The sequence below is a fragment of the Plectropomus leopardus genome, chromosome 4 (assembly GCF_008729295.1).
Source record: "Plectropomus leopardus isolate mb chromosome 4, YSFRI_Pleo_2.0, whole genome shotgun sequence".
Classification (NCBI taxonomy): Eukaryota; Metazoa; Chordata; class Actinopteri; order Perciformes; family Serranidae; genus Plectropomus; species Plectropomus leopardus.
This window is the reverse complement of record NC_056466.1, coordinates 28,905,379-28,922,979: the sequence shown is the minus strand read 5'-3', so window position 1 is coordinate 28,922,979 and position 17,601 is coordinate 28,905,379. Positions and strand designations below refer to the sequence as shown.

Genomic DNA, 17,601 nt, shown 5'->3' with positions numbered 1-17,601 from the left:
AAAAAAATGGGCGAAGACTTCATTCCTGAGCCGGAGCGTCTGTTGACGTTTGTGAGGAAACTTAAAGAAGTGTTTGACGTGTGTGACGAGGACTCAGACGGGTTTATTCGCCCTGAACATTTGGTGCAGTTGGGTTCTCAGTTTGGACAAGCAGAACAGGTGAGGGACATGTATCTTGGACCTTCAGTAGTTTGCATATTGCTTCGTCTGTATATTTTCTGCTGAACTTTCCGCCACTATAACGAAGTAAGGTGCTTCAGGCAACCGAGTAACACCAGCCTTTGCCACACGCAGTCATTATTTTCTCTGAAATGTATCCTGTCTTTCATGTTGCGGGACGAAGAAGCTAACGTGGAGTTGCACGTTTTTGTTTTTTGACACGAGGCTCATTCGGTAGAGCTCAGCTGAAACTCAGGGTTAACCCATGCAAAGGTTCATTGTGAAAGTTTTCCACGTTGGAGTCAAAGTATAAAGACATTTTTGTTCCTAAGCAGTGCAGTGGGAACACAGGGGAACAGTGGGAATAGATAAAGACACTGAAGCTAAACGGTCTGATGCTCCTTTACCTCTCTGAGCTGAAAGTTTTTGTGTGGACTACTTCTGATGATTGTGAAGTCTGACTAACTAAGGGAACTACCTTTAACTTACCTTCATGTTCACTGGCTACACTGTCTGGTGGAAATATGCTATTCACTTTTAACATGTTTTCCAACATTTTAATTGCAAGTGCAGAATATAAGGAGCATTACATTTCTGATCAAAAGTGGCAAGTCAGATGGAAAGAAAAATACATTTGATTTGAATCGAATAATAATGATATGAAACTGACATATAAATCAGAAGAGCAAGAGAAATGATGACTATTAAGCTAACTGAGATGTGAATACAGCAACGTGGCCCAGCAGAGGGTTCAACCCAGTATAAAGATAGGTAGCGCTATAGGCCAGGCATATATTGTATATATTGGCTTATATTAGCTTTTTGCCGAAATATTTGTGTAAATTTATATGTTGACACACTTAGTGCATTGGAGTTTCTGGGAAGTAATTCTCTAATAATCATAATTACAGGATACACGTTAAAAGTATTTATATTTTGTATTAATCTTTTAAATAAAAGATATAGACTGATATATCCTATTTAAACGTTTTTTACTCTAATCAGAATTCTGCATCTTAACTGTTTAACCCTTTAATACCTGGATCAATATCAGTTTCCTTGTTCTAGCATTTTTACCTCTGAAGCCTGAGAAATTTGGTTTGATTTCTTTTTAAAACACAGGAAAAACATAATGAGCATCTTGGCAAGAAATGTCCTGCAAACGGCAAAAAATTAGTAAAAGGTGACAAGGAACTGATGTGAAAATTAGCTAGGGGGATCATTAGATATAATCAAAAAAACATGGGGAAAAATGTCCAGTAAACTATATTTATAATCCTCCTCAATTATATTTTTTAAAGTTATGTGGCTGGACATAGAAAAAAATAATTATTTAATATTTTTAGCACCTTTTTTTTAGGTTATTTTCTTGTTTTGTTTTTTACTTTTCTTCTTCTTGTTAATATTTTCATTCATATATTTATTAATTCATTCATTCATTCATTTATATATTTATTTAGCAAACTCTTGGGCCAATTCTTGTGAAATTGCCCCTCTTTTTTTAATCAGGCCTATCTCCTCATATTTCAAAGGGTTAAACCAAGACTCTTTAGATTAGGTGCACTATGCCTTTCAGCCAGTCTCTGCTGAGACAGATCCAGCATCTGGCAGCCCTGAACAGGATGAGCACTTCAGTGTACTGAATTAGTGTATTTTTGAGAAGAAAATGAAATCCAAAGAGGGTTTTTTGAGAGTGTTGATGGAAATGACTCGGACAGCAGCTGCTGAGAGAGAGGAGAGCTCTTTCTCAGGCTCTTGAGCAAGCTGCTGTATGTCAAGCAACACCAAATTCCCTCAGCTCTGAGTGGTTGTAATGGCCCTTTTCTGTTCAAACTGAATGACTGAAGATTAGAAACATAAACTGTAATCCAATCTGAAAAACTCCTGCAGTCAAATAATTTGTCACTACAGTTATTCCAAAAAGGCTCGATTCAGGATGCTGTTTCATCTGACTGTGAATATTTTCTTTTTGAAGCATAGTTCATTATAAAAGACATGCCCACACAACAAAGTGGAAAATACTGTGTCATCCTCTGTAACTTACTAGAACCAAGATCTTAGTTTGTGATGAATGCTCAATATTGGTTATATCTGAGATGTTTTTCATCAGTGTACGTGTCACAGTGGACATCCCTTGTGTCTCGCTGCATGTCAGGGTAATTGAATGCTGCGGCTGATTGGCTCCACAGTGTTGTGTTGCTCATCAACAGGAACATCGTGGAGGCACTGATTAGCTCCTGGGGGAGGCTTGCCACTGACCTGGGGACCGAGTTATATAAGTTCAATTTATAACTCAAGAACCTACACATTAGTAGATCCTATTCAGTGTAATGCGAATTATTCTACACTTTGTATAACCTTTTATTTATTGTTAATCATTGTTTAAATAGGACACTCCTGTTGCTGTGATCTAGCTCTCTGTCTCTTTTTTTTTTTAAATGCAGAATTTTCAAAGAAAAAATACACTCTATTATATTGAACCCAAAAAAAGACTACTCTGTTTTGTCTGTACTTTCTAATTGATGCACCATATTGAGCAGTGTCCTGCGTGCGTTGCCCTCTCATGTCATTGTTCTGTATGGGCAAATCCCACCGGCTGCTCCATGACAACCTGACCTACTATTGTACATAGTGGGTGACAATCTCCCAGTTGTACAGTCACATGCAAATATGCACACACACTTACATAAGCCTACAGTTTCCTCACTGACCTCTTTTCCTTCCCCTTCACTCTGCCCTTAAAAACCGACCACAAGTCAGGAATAATAATCTGGGCTGACAATGCAGTTTTGAAGAGTAACAGCTGACTTATACAATTTTGTTAAACTTGTGTTTTATCGAAATAGCCAGGTTACCTTGATCTTAGTTCCCCTGTGACCTCAGCTTAACACACCTCAAAATGCCCTAATAAGCAGCATTTTACATGACCCAGTTGCCTGTGTAATGGAAATGAGGATGTGAGATGACCTATGTAATAACAGGCATAAGTTTGGGCCGATGTAAACATTTTCAAACCCGTTTTATAGAAGGTTGAACACCAGACTGAACTGATGTACCATATTTCACCACTAAGTGTCTCACTTAACTCTGAGTTGCCTGTCGAACATAATGAGACTCTGTTCTGTTACTACCTCTGCTGCTGGCCTACCTGCAGGACAACACCCCCTCCTCCATTCTGGGTTAATGCGTTAATAGCCTTCAGAACGGCAGAATATTCCTGCCTTGAACAGGCAGTATAAGGTGCTTGAGAGAACCCTTCATCTCGTCTCATCGCCCCAAAAAACACATAAAGTAAACAGCAGCAGTGTGTGAGTCTTGGGGGTGCATAATTGATCTGTTGATTCAGAGCTGATCAGATCAGATCAGTGGATGAGAGGAGCAGCTGCGCAGAGTGAATGCAAACTTTCAGACCAAGCAGAATGAACGGCTGAGTTTTACTTTCAATGCGCCTAACATTTTGCTGCTCCATCTGTGACCAGAGTACAATCTGCGCTCCGACCATGTGATGCAATGCATACCCAGTATATATATTTAGGCAGCGCTCCTAATGAGTGGTCTAGCTCAAAAAATAGAAATTCCCCAGCTGTTTTGAACGGGGTGGACCACCACAAATAAATGAATGTGTGGGAAACCCTACTCACGCTGTGGATTGAGGATTGAGAGTAGGGTGGCAGAGCTTGTCTCAGTTCCCTCCCAGCCCTGCCGAAGACTTTTTTCAAATTCCACGGAGGAGACACTCAAGCCAATAGTTGGGGGTTTAGTTACTCTTTAAAATATTTTTGTCTTGATGGTTTATGGTCTGACAATGTTGTGGTTAAAGTCTGGTTAGGTTTAGGCACAGAAAGAACTTGGTTGGGAAAAGGAAAAGATAATGGCTTGGGATCACATTATCACTTGAAACATGGAACATGAAATCTCAGGGGAGTTTTCGTGAATCGGGGGTTACCATGTAGACACGACCATCACATTTACATAAAATGTTGTTCCACACTATTTCTCTGGAGTTGGATTTGTCACAGTACTATATCTACCTCTCAAAGTTGAAGCATTAAAGTCCAACCTGAGTTATTTTTTTAACCGGGGAAAACCCTGAAGTTGTTTCTACGTGGTCACAAACCTTTACTAAAATTAGTGCTGTTAAATTTGAAATGGCTGTGGGTAGCTTGCAAGAGAACAATGCATTATTCAGCCGTAGTGCAGAGTGCTTAAAGGCAGCAGCCCTCTTCAGTCATTTGGACGTGGGAGGATCATGAGTCAGGTTGTGCACGTAGTGGGGCATGCTTTGGCCACTTTCATTATTCAAATGTGTGATTATGCACATGAGGTGTGTAGGACCCTTTTAGTAAACCAGCCCACTGCCTTCAGTCTTTGTTAAGGTCAAAAGTTATTTATAGTTGTTTTTTTATGTTAAGCAATTTTGCCTCAGTGAGGGCCAAAGGATGGCGATGTCATTTCGTCCATCTGTTGGTTTGTCAGCAGGTTTATTCTTTCATTGGTCTACATGAAAATACAGCTACTGGCCAAATGTCTGTGTTAATAACTGTATGTTATTATGGCTCCCAGACGGAGAGGGCAACCTCTTGCAATTTCATGTACTAGTACTAGTAGTATTACAACACAGTCTCCCAGAAAAAGATTAAATGGACATAAAAGCCGGTCTCCCCCCATGATGTGGCGGTCACGTGGTACATTCCAATTGGCCACTTCCTGTGTTTAACAGCTCTATTTTAAAAGGTGCATCTTTTGATCCAGCCTCACAAGATGTCCCACCACCTGCATGAACCAGCAGCTGAACCTCCACACTGGTAACTCAAAGAAATAGAAATTAGAAATGACTTGAGGCAAACTCATCTAAAGTCAGAGCTGGGGAAGCTACTTTAAAGGCATAGCTTTGTGAGGTAGTACCAATTATTTCAAACTGGAAGAAGACTATTGCAAAGTTGCCCGAGAGAGAAAAACTAAAGCTTCTTTAAAAAGTTCAAACTACATTGTAAAAAAAAGATCTAATAAACAATGTATGTGTGTTAATATATTATAACCAGATATAATACAAAAAAGTCAAAAATACCAATCAACTGAGTGTATTGCAAAAAAGTGCCCACTTGTTCACAAACACTATACATGGGAAAGTGCAGGATTGTCTGCTTTAGTTTTGTATCCAATGTCAATCAGTCAGACACCTGCCTTCACAAACTAGAGTCCAGGTGGCAAGCAGGTTTACTCAGGTAGCCAGGTAACTAAACTAAAATGCCATCCCAAAACATTTGTAAACATTTGTTAGGCTCGCAAATGCCAATGATCAATACTTCTTACTAACTGACTCTAATATATTCAGGTTTAATCTTACAAATGCTGCCTGATGAATGCATTGCTTGGGCATACCTTCACAGCAATCACTGCGAAAGAAAAGGGGTCGAGACTGGTCCAAGGTGGTTCAATGACAGTAGAAAAGCCATAGTAAAATAAAAATGGAAAAATAATTTATTTTCCTTTAATGGCTTAAAATTGGTTTTAATTTAAGTTGTTAACTCCAGAAAAATGATTTAAAAAGTAACTACTTAAATCACTGCAAATATGGAAGCAGTTGCTACTAGCAAGTTAATTGAAAACGTAGTTAATACATTTGTTGATTACAGATAGCTAACTACTCTTAGCACTGTCTAAAGACAAAGTAAAATGTGATTGTACAAAAGGTAAATAAATGTCCACACTACAAATAGAAATGAATGCACTGCCAAGACTAAAACTATAAATATGATGTCTGAAACAAAAGCTATGTGTCATTATTTTTGCTGGTGGGTGTGCATGAGGTCAAAAGGTCAACAGAACTCAACAGAGGAAACATGAATTATTCAGTGTAAGCTATAGAAAACTACCGTGTGTGCAGGAGGGTTACTGGCATTTAAATCAGCTGTGTGGCAGCAGGTGCAGCCACTACAATAGGACAGAATCTCCACTTTAACTGAAGGAAATATCAAAGTATAATGGGTGCCCAGATTCCTGTCGTTTTTGGACATGCAGTATGTGTACCACCATCAGGCCAAAATATCAACTTTACACATCCAATATCTCCAAAGCTAATGGGTAGAGGGTCGTGAATTTGCAGACATGATGAACCATGTTGATTTTAATGACTCCATTACCTTCCCTTTATTGTCATTAGGTAGATAAACTTAACACTCAGGGCCCCTAAGGCTCTAAGAATATCAAAACCATCAGTGATGATTATTTCACCAAAAAAACATAGTATTGTGTTATAAACACTACAGATTACAGTGAGGCTCTTAACACTGTCTTATTTTCAAGATGATAACGGCAGTAAACTTGTCATCTAGACATTTATTGTTCGGGTTATAATACTACAGGGTTAGAATATTTTAACATCCTGTAACCTTTACGTTGCATGATTTAACATAATAGAAGCTCTGGAGGAAAATTTAAATATAGTTTTAAACTTTTTGAGAAGAAAGTCTCTGGCTGTCTGTTTTTGGAGGGACATAAGTTATAACGGTCCAGCATAGACTGGTAAGTCTGCATTAGGAAAACCAGTGTCTGTTGCACTGATAATGAAAAGAGGACAGATGCAGCATGAGAATATTATGACCATCAAACTATTACTATTATACTTAATATGTCTGGTGAGGTGAAACCTTTTACAGCACTCTGTAAAGACACGTAGCACAGTGTTGAAAGTGAGGATGATTAATGTGCTTATCAGCCACCTCTCTATCTCGGAAACCACCGGTTTAATGTGGCAGTGGGGAACACAGCTACACACACATGCAAACAGTAGCTGAAGATTGGTTGAATAGGACTGCAAATCATACTTACCTTTTCAATATCCTGACACCAATATGATACGATAGCAGTTTTTCAGTACTAATCATAGTTTTTTCACAGCACACATTTTGAGTTGGCGTTGCGAAAAAATAAGCACAGATGTTAGTTTTCACACCGGCGATGTCTCAGTTCTGTTCAACCAGTGATATGCCTAAATGACAACCATCATTAATGTTATCAGTAAAACCTCTGCTTTTCCTGCAATGGAACGTATTATTTTTCCTACTAAACCCATTTTTCATGCAACAAAATAATCTTTCAAATGTACTATGTATAATGTTGTCCTAACAAAAATGTATAAAATTAACCAGTGCGTCGCATACTGCACCTTTTGTATCATTTTGTCTACATTTTACTGGTCATATTCAAGCATGTGCAGTTTTAGCAAAATGTTTGCTCCACAGGACCTCGAACAGACAGAAATGTTGTGGGGTTTTGGAGTGATAAAAGGAGCAAAATAACCTCATCCTTCATTAATTTTACCAGGCATTTACAGAAATATGTTCGTGCTCTGATATCCGTCCTGTTCTCTCTGTACTTTTTCACAGGTGAAGAAGTTGGCCAAATGTCTGGATGCAGACTCTCATGGGAGGATCAACTTCAAAGACTTCTGCCGTGGTGTCCTCACCATGAAAGGTCAGGATGAGCTCAAGTGTGGCACCTGAGGGAATACACTGTGTGTTTGCATGACTGTCTCTGGTAGTGTGTGGACATGAGTGTGTAAACATCACCATTACTAGCAGGTTATATCATCATGTCATAAAAGAGGAATGTAGTCGGCATATAGAGAATTATTATTGTGTCAACAGTTGCACATGTGTTAGTTTAAAGACCACAAGGGTCTGTGAGTATGTTGCTCCCCTTAACAGTAGATTTGGGAATAATTTATTAGGCTATATTTGTGTTTCTATTAACTCAGATTCCTTCAATAATCGAAATGTACTTTTGCTGCTCTACTATCTTTAGCATTTGTATAATTATTTATCGTTGTTTTGAACACATTTCTTTGATTGTGATCAATGGTTTTATGCATGTGGGGATGGTATGTAATCTGAACCAAACCTCTACATTTTATACAGCGTAAGTAACAGGCTTACGGGCTTCATTCAATACAACCATATTGTGTTGATGTTGAGGCAGAAACCTTAGAGACAGATATGTAAAAACATGGGCACATCAAGCCAAAACTGCATTGCTAGATACCACTAGAGGTGAGTGGAGTACTGAGTATTTGTTTTGAGTATTCTAAAAAGCCTTTGTTTTATTTATGTTTTAAAATGGGTTGAACCAAGCATTTACTGTACAGAGCAATGATGCAGCATAACAGCACGATATTCATGACTTGTACAGGTAGTGTAAAAGCGACTATGGTGTTATTGTCCTGAAAGGCCACTGACTGATATATATTAAACATGTTTATGTATATATATTAGTATTTTTAGTTTATACATTTTACAAAAACAGTCAGGAGACTGTTCTTCTAAATTTAGCTGGTCAGCTTAGAGTATGATGAATGCATACTGTATATAATTATAACAGTTATTTTGTTTATAGAGCACTTTTCAGAATCAATCACAAGGCACAAGGCAGCAAAATAAAATATACAAATCATAAAATCATCATCAAATTTTAAAGAAACTAAAAGACAGTTCGAGGAATCCTCATACAACAGGTCGTTAGTGCTTCATAACAATATACATAAAGTAACATAGGTTAGGTTTAGGCAAGAAAGTTACTTAGCTAACCATACACTGGTTTTTCATGGTTGCGAACACCGGTCACCTGGAGAGAAAGTTATTGTTTTGTGATCCAACCACCACCCTGACCTGCCTCTCTACGCAGATTTTCAGCCTCAAACTACTTCCTTTATCCAAGCGCATTGGTCAAGTAATCGCAGCCTTCCCGATCACGTTGGTTATACAAGAACTGTGATATTACTTTTTCGCAAACGAAAAAAAACACGTAAGAGCAGTGCATGACAACGGCCTGCTTTGTTTTGTATTGGAGACTGTAGTGAAGCCCTATTAATGCTACCCAGCCTAACCAAGTGGAACCAAATATCATTTATGCCAACTCATCATATTTTGTCTTTGCGAGGTCTGCTGTCTTTGTATTCTGTCCAGACTGAGAGTCTTTGTAAAACCAGGTCAGCTTACAGTGGACCCAGGCCAATGAGGACACAGGAAGGGACAGAGGCCCGCTTCTACTGCTGAGCTAAAATGACACAAATTTGGGTTTCTAGTTCTTCATTGTTGAGTGTCATTGAGTTGACCTGGCACTAATAATTCAATGTCATGTAGCCCTCGAGTGTCAGATAAATGCGGGGTCAGCAATTCTGGAGAAAGATTGTTGACAATGACTTGTGGAGTTCAGCATGTGCCACGTTCACTGTCCCTTTTCTCTTCTTCAGCTAACTTGCTTTCTCTCAATGCATCCATGGCCTTTCCCCTGTCTTTTTCTGAAGCATGACCACTGCTGTTGCTGATTGGCAGTGGTCAGATTAACGGTCAGGCTCGGTCACAGAGTCAGGGCTGTGTATGAACACCTGATTTTTTTCAGTACGCACGCAGATGGCGCGGACCATGAGGAGATATTAGCTGAATTTGACAAAAAAAGTGTGCTGGGTTAATATCACTGACTGCACCTTCAATTATTTATTCCCTAATGTGTGAGCCACAGGTTAAATCCATTAGACCTCCAATACACCAAAGTACTATAGATCAGCATGAACCCCCTTGAAATCTATTTGTTGTAGTGGTATTGTGTACACTAATAGACTGCTGCAGGGATGACGTTTTTTTCAATACCCAATGGGATTGTGTATCATAAACAATGCTTCATGAGAATTGCAGGTTTTGAGCAAGATAATCTTCAGAAACCACTTTTTTTTTAAAGCATAAACGCCACAAGTAAAATGCTAGGCTACAGCACTGCAGTCACCTGACTGTGAATCTGTGTTTGGCGTGATGATGTTCGGTAGTCTCATTATCCTCTTGTTAGCAACCAACTTTTTTAAGACACAAAAATCTTCAAAATTCATGAGTGGAGGTATTTATTGACATAGGTTGTGTCATAGAACAAAACAGAGTCTCTCAATCTTGTGTTAACCACAGACTTTATTCAGGCATCTAAGCAAAAACCCATCCAAAGGTTAACTCATTTCTGGGTTTTAGGACTCAATTAGGACTCAGCTGTAATGTAATATTTTTTAGAATAACCATGTATCAAATGACAGTGTGATCACTTGTAGTGACGAGGCCACAGAGAATTATCACCTGAATCTGCAGCTCCCATCATTTTTACTGGGCTTCATAGCAAGTTGTAGCTCATTTTTTAACAACTTGACTGTTCTGGTTCACTCTCCTACCATTCTCATAGGGCAATTTCAGTTACACCAGCTAGGTTTTAAAATCCACTGTACACTACCTGCCCAGCACCAAACAGCAGACAGATACAGTTAGTGACCACCTGGTAAAAAATAGTGGAGCATTTAGGTGTTAAAGATGCAGACATTTCCGTGAGGAGTTGTTCTAGACCAAAAACAGCACTAAAACAGAGTAAATATTGAACTTACATTCATCAGACGGACAGAAACACGACTCCAAATGAATGCTAATGCTGCACCTTAACTGCTAACTATGTAAATAAGCAACTAAGATGTCAACATAAAAATGATGAACATGATAGGCATGTTTACTTGTCCCCCTTGGCATCATGTGGCCAAAAGAAAACAGTTTGAAGCAAAACTTTTGATCCTGTACATCAGTTTATTGTGCGTTTTGCTGGAGAACGTCTTACATCTTTACCTCACATCAACTCCATAAGCCCTCCCCTTGGTGCAACTTCACAACTGTTTTCCTGTTTCTCTCAACGGATTTGGCTTCTTAAATAATAGATCGGCTTCATAAATTACACCACTTATCTGCTCTCTCTTACGAGTTTCATCACAGGGAGTATTTGTGGTTTTGTCCTGATATTGACCTGCTGATTTTGAAGTGGTTTGGGAGCATCAGAAAAACTTCCTCTCTTCTTGTCTGTAAACCCAACAGGAGAGGCTGCTTGTTGTGGCTTTTAAAAGGTTTGTTTGTTTGTTGAAAATGTTGGACATTTTGGGGAATAACATACAATAAAAACCTAAAATATTAAGTCATTTAACGCCACAAAGACAAGCATGGTAGTTCATTACCCCGAACTAAAACACCACACATACAGGTGTTTTTCCTGATATATATATTGTATTCAGCAGCACCTTTAGTTTAGCAGCTTGGGTAGGAAATGATTGCTCTGCAGAATCTCAGACAGACTGAGATGAGTCATGCATGCTTTTTTCCTTTGCAGGTTATGTTGGGATCCTTAAAAAGAAAAGTGGGGCACGGTTCATCACAGGGCCATATGAGACAGCAAAGAGTTGCTCTCGGGTAAGTTTCTAAAGTGTTCGTGTGTGTGTGTGTGTGTGTGTGTGTGTGTGTGTGTGTGTGTGTGTGTGTGTGTGTGTGTGTGTGTGTGTGTGTGTGTGTGTGTGTGTGTGTGTGTGTGTGTGTGTGTGTGTGTGTGTGTGTGCGTTCATTTAAAATAAGTGTCCAATTGAGCTGAATTGATGTCATTTATCACCCCCAAAGACCTTCTTTTTCTCAACTGTCAGTTTCTGACGCTCATGTAATCTCGATAATTGGTTTGATCTCTCTCTGACGCTCAATTGGGACAATACTCATTTGGATTCATTTTACATGTCTCCGCCATTGCTGAATATAGGGCCGGGAAATAGGTCAATATGATATCAATATCATTACATAAGACTATCATCTTAGATTTTGGAAATTGTAATATTGCAAGTGTTGTCTTTTCCTGGATTTAAATGCTGCATTACAGTTAGTTGATGTACTTTTCTGAACTCACCAGACTGTTCTAGCTGTGCTATTATTTGCCTTTACCCGTTTAGTCATTACATACACATTACTGATGATTATTCATCAAAAATCTCATAGTTTGAATACTTTGTGAAAACACTAACACTAACTGTCAACACTACAATTGTGCCGATTGAGATATTTAGTCAAAAAATATTGTGCTTTGATTTTCTCCATATTGTCCAGCCCTAGCTTAATATACAGTATATCTGGATGAATATCAGAAAGTAAGCAGCAGCTCAATTGTGGTACAGCTGGAAACTACAGAAAGCACTCTGTGGCCTGTCTATGACTTCCTCTATATTAGTTTTACAACACTGTTCTGCACATGTGAGCAGTTGTCAGAGGGTATTCCCATCATACAGTCTGTGGGTCATACCACACCTAAGAGGACACATAAAATAGCTATAATTTTCAGTAAACAGTGTGTCAGTAAATAGAAGGAAATGTGCTAAATCTTCATAATATAAAACAATTTATTCTGTGTTTTGTGGGCAATATAACCCATTTTACAAAACTGACAGAGCCTTGTTGAGTGACAGAACAGCAGCAGCAACAATGCTGCAGTACATAACTAGTGTGTGCAGCTTGTACTTCACTCTGTTGTCCACTTGGTGGTAGTGTTTAACTGCAGATGTGCAGTAGGAGACTGACACTTGTATTTACTAGTTTGTTAGTAGTACAAACATCCCTGATGAGTTCTTCAATTGGGTGCATTTTACAAACTGTTAGATATGTTATTCCAAATATTTTCTTTTTGGCTTTTAAGAACACTTCGTTATCTGATACTAAAGTTGAACATTAGTGTTTTCTTGGGTTTTTTTTTGTTTTATTTGTAAATTTCACAGAAATTGTGTATATTTTACAATTTATCTGTCAGAGTTTTCAGATGGGAAGTTTTTACGGATGTAATTCGGTCTTATTGTTTGACTCATGCTGACCTCAGGCTGCGCTGAGATAATTGGTTTGTTACATCATGGTCTAACTGAGCTCCCAAGGTGTTACATGTGACACATATTTCATAAATTCCTCAGACTATCTCTTGGGAAATTTGAGACTTTGTGAAATATCCACTCCCTCTAGCATTAATAACATGGGTACTTTGCATAGCAACAGAGTCAAATGCACATCAGCTGCATTTCATATGTGAGAAACAGCTGTTGCAACAGTTCTGTGCAACAGTTTGCGTCAATATTGTGGCTTTAGATTGTCTAATAACATGACTCCACGGGTTTAGATAAGTCTTTTCACAGCACTGGTACAGTGTAACATTTCATTATACCAGTGGAGAAGTGCTCTTAAAATATTCACACTGGGTGAAATGCAATACGATCGCTACCTACCGCAGCTTTCACAGGCAATAGAAAACACTTCTCTTTTTGGAAAATGATGTCTCATTTGCGTACTTCCCTTTGAAACACGGACTATAAAAGATCTGGTAGCATTCAAGCCATTTTGTATTCCGGGGACAGGTGTGTGCTTTTAACCAAGATTACTTTTCTCCACACAGTGACAGGTAGGTGTTATAGTTATGGGCTTAGTTGTGTATTTGAATAAAAATGCATTGTTTCAAGCTTGGATATGCTAAAGACTGGGAAACATGACATTAGCCATTCTGCAAAATGGAAATATGCATGTTACTGCACCTTTGCAGTTTTATAGTGTGATAGAGGATTTTATCCTCTCGCTTGCTTCTACCTCACAGTAACTGATGGTAATGGAGATGATTAGAATGATTCTGTTGCTCACAGTGAAGCTCATGACGATGCCGACAGTAAGGATAATGTTCAAGAGATCTTTTCAGAAAACTAGGATTCAACAGATTAGATAGTTTGGTTAATCTTTTGTTTGCAGCAGAGAGGCACGTTTGCTACCCTTTACCTTGTTTTAGTGCAGTGTGAAGTGACTGTAACTCTGCCTACAGCTGTTGGTATGAGAGCAACTTGGCTTAACTGTATATGTAATTGGTCTGCTGTAACATCAAGTCTGCAGTGCTGAGTATCATAGATGGCTGTTTAGAGAGAGCTGCTGTATTAAATGTGGTGAAGGGCATCTTACTTTCAGCTTTTTTATGTTTTATTGAGGTAAAATCCTCTTCGAGCTCTAAACTGCTGCATGAGAAAGCAGCTGCTGCATTTAAACTCGTTGGAAGTTGCAGCCAGACGATGCTACAGTATTGGTTTCCACAGAAAAACTGACTTTAACCTGCAGGTTCTTCCTCTGTTCCATCTATCTCATTTTCTTGCAGAGAGGAGTTTTCTTCCCGTGGTGGAAAAAGATAGCATGAAACTAATAACTGCTACAGTATTTAACCTCCCCACTGATAGCAACCACTTTATTAACATCACTTCTGCATACTGGTGGTCTTTTGTAAACGTCTCCTTATCTCGTTTTTACATTAGAGAGGCTTCTTTCTCTCTCTTTTTGGATGAACATATGTTGCATATTTTTTATAATTAGATTTATGATCCATAGAAGCCCAGTTATTTGAGTGCAGGGTGTCCAGTTGTGGGAAAAAAATGTCCAGGAGTGAAGTTATGTTGCCATAGCACGGAGTGGAAGGAATCCCAGAGCTCCCCAGGGTGGCTCTGCAGAGGTGTGTGTGTGTGTGTGTGTGTGTGTGTGTGTGTGTGTGTGTGTGCGTGTGCATGCGTGCGTGTTTGTGTGTGTGTGCGGAAAAGGGAGAGGGAGTGAAAGAAGAGCATCTCATTAGAGGACTTCTTAGCTTGCTCTCTGTCCTGCTGCTTGGTTTCACACACTTGGATGCATACACATGCACACATACACACACATACACACACACACATGTACATGTACACAGGGCAGGTGCTGAAATACAATTTGGAACATTGCAAAGACAGATTAAACTGGTGCAGTAAGCACCTGGGAAGATGTATATATTGTGTGTGTGTGTGTGTGTGTGTGTGTGTGTGTGTGTGTGTGTGCGCCTGTGCCTGCTTACATATATAGGGAAGTCTTGGCCTAGATGCTCAGCTCCAGAGTAACAGGGATAGCAGTATCAATATGAGAAAGCGTGGGAGAAGGCTGTAAACGATAAAATGTACGGACTGGAGCAGAAGATGGAAAGTAAATTTAACTTGAGCTTAAATCAGTCAAACATCCTTGATGATAGTACAACAGGTCTCAAAATACTAAGTGTATATGCACGGTAGTGCACATAAAAGTTGAGCTGTGCACCATACTCAGTTTTACATGCACCAGTGCAGGCAACTTGTTAATAGAACATATGTTGTGTAGGGTGCCAACTCTCACACATGCATTTACACTTACACTTACAGCATGCTATCACACCACATATGCACATTGTCACAGTGGCACCTTGCAAACACTGTAGTCAAGCAAGTTGCCCCCTGGAAGTTGATGCGCCTCTGTTCATGCTCATGTGGTACCGTCACTTAAAGTGGCCAAAAAGGACAAAGAGAAATAGATGCACATTACAGTAATAATTTATTACACAGCATATATTTAAAAAGTCATTTTGATTATGTGACATCACCAAACAGGTCCTATTAAGAGTATTTTTTTTAAACTAAAAACATCACTATTATCACCTCATAAAGTTGCAATGGCACACAAGCTGTTCACTCCAGCTGCTAGAGAGCAACACTAGCGTCATTTAGAGTCATGTCTCCAGCTACCTCACAAACATAAGTCCAATTCTCTGTTGTTGTTTTTCAGCAGCTCCTGAGAGAAATGTCTGTCTCTTTAGCTGTTAGGTGCTCCACTATGTTCACCAGCTTGGTGCTGACGTGTATCTATAGATGAGGCATAGGAGCATATTTGTTCTGTCAGGCATGATTGAGATGGACCTGAAAAATACAGCTCTGACATTGTCTTCTGGTTTGCACTGGCAGGTAGTGTTCAGTGGTTTAATCTGAGCATCTTTTTTTGCTGAAAACAGCTGCTAGCAGTAAATCAACCAATAATTAGGGCGTGGGCTGTAAAACCAGAACAATGAGCTGAAGACATTAAAGAGATTATGGAACTGCACAATTTGGTGCTAATTATCTGTGGATTTGACTGCGAGTCCTTTCAAATTACACACATTTGACCGATGGTTAATTTAAAATTATTGATTAATGCAGCTTTAACTAACCAAACTTGTTTAATGTGATGTTGGAAATTATATCTGAAAACAAACACTTGACAGTGAACAGTGAATTGTCACCATGAAAGCCTACTCCACACAATCATGGGTATTTTTGTAAACGGGGGATTTTCCTCCTTTCTTAAAAAGATCCCATCCAGACACACTTTACCAAAAACATATCTACCCAAATAAAAACAAGCAAACTCCCAAGAAAAAATATATGAATGTAGGCATTTTAAGATTATGTCTCTTTATTCAAATGTTGATCAATGCACAACAAAGTACATCATTCTGAAACATCTTCCACATTTTAGTGTAACATCGCCACACATGATGAGAGGTGAGAGGTAATTAGAAGCCGAATGGGCAAAATACATGGCAAACGGGTGTGGCGGGACATGTCAGCCATGGTTACCCGTAGCAGAGCGCAGCTATTCTAATAGCCTGAATCTGCTACACTTAACACAAGAGCTGGACTTTCCTGTGCTGCACTGCACTGCTATTCTCAATGTTTGCATGAATGCTGGTCTATTTTTTTCTCTTGTGTGTGGCCCGGCAACCCTCCAACAGATAAAAACTACATGACACTGTAAAAACTGAGTACAATCTGTTTAAAAAGGATTCTGATTAATACCTCATTGTACCAGAGGCAATGCGGTACAGTAGAGCAACCTTGTGTATGTTTTTACATTTTATAATAAAATACATAGGTAAAATCAATGGATCCTATATTTAAAATGATCCAGCTAATTAAGTAACAGTTGATATAGCCTATGTGTTTCCAAACTCTCCATAAACAACAGTATTATCACTTGGTAAAACTAAATATACACACAGTGAAGCTGGTAGCAACCACATGCACCAAAGACAGAGTATGTGTAGCAAGTAAATAACTCTGCTTCACTCCACCAATGTGATGTGCTGCATCCATTCCCCATGTATTTCAGCTGTACGTGGTAATCTTAAGTACTGTACAGTAGTCCTTAAGCAGCAGGGAACCTCAAAGAACCTGATCTTGAAAATATGCCCAGATTTACCGAACTGCTGCAGCAAAATAATCAATAATTTACACCTCATTTGTCCTCACAAGGAGAAATGTTAATTTCTTCCCCTTGGGGTTTCGAGGAGGTCAGAGGAATCATCTGAGCTCTCTGCCTCTAATCTGCTTTCCTGTCAAAGCTTGTCCTCTCTGTCTCTGTGTGTTTTTTCTACTTCTCCTGCTTGTTGCGTTTGATCTCTGTGCTCTCGCTGAATGCACATCCTCCGTGTTATCATCAAGATGATTTTGTTTGTGTGTGTGTGTGTGTGACTATGTGTGTTACAGGTGCAGAAGTTTGTTTTGCGGCTCAGACATAAACACTAAAAAATGTGATCTTGTCACCCTTGTCTGTCTTTTAACCCTCTGCTGTAATTTTACCCTCATCCTGTTTCGTATATGTTGTTGTTTAGAGCACTTCTGCTTTAATTTATTATCCATCACTCCTCAGCAATCCGCTCTTCTGTTTTTCTTCTACTTTGCTCTTCACATCTTGTTGTAGAATTCTCTTTTACCCATTGCCTCTTTTCCTCTCCCTTTACCCCCTG

The 17,601-nt window shown here is 39.0% G+C and overlaps 1 protein-coding gene across 2 annotated transcripts in view; it reads left to right on the top strand.

Moving 5' to 3' along the window:
* The window catches only part of rab11fip4b (RAB11 family interacting protein 4 (class II) b), a 77,620-nt gene continuing 60,019 nt past the window's right edge, over nt 1–17,601 (top strand). Inside the window, exons 1-3 of one of the 2 annotated variants that reach the window (XM_042484806.1) lie at nt 1–159; nt 7,548–7,635; nt 11,338–11,417. In XM_042484806.1, the coding sequence (XP_042340740.1) occupies nt 7–159; nt 7,548–7,635; nt 11,338–11,417 (321 nt within the window). In that variant the 5' untranslated portion in view covers nt 1–6. Of the gene's footprint in view, nt 160–7,547; nt 7,636–11,337; nt 11,418–13,333; nt 13,423–17,601 lie in introns of those variants that run through there. The other variant, XM_042484805.1, reaches the window with a different exon arrangement.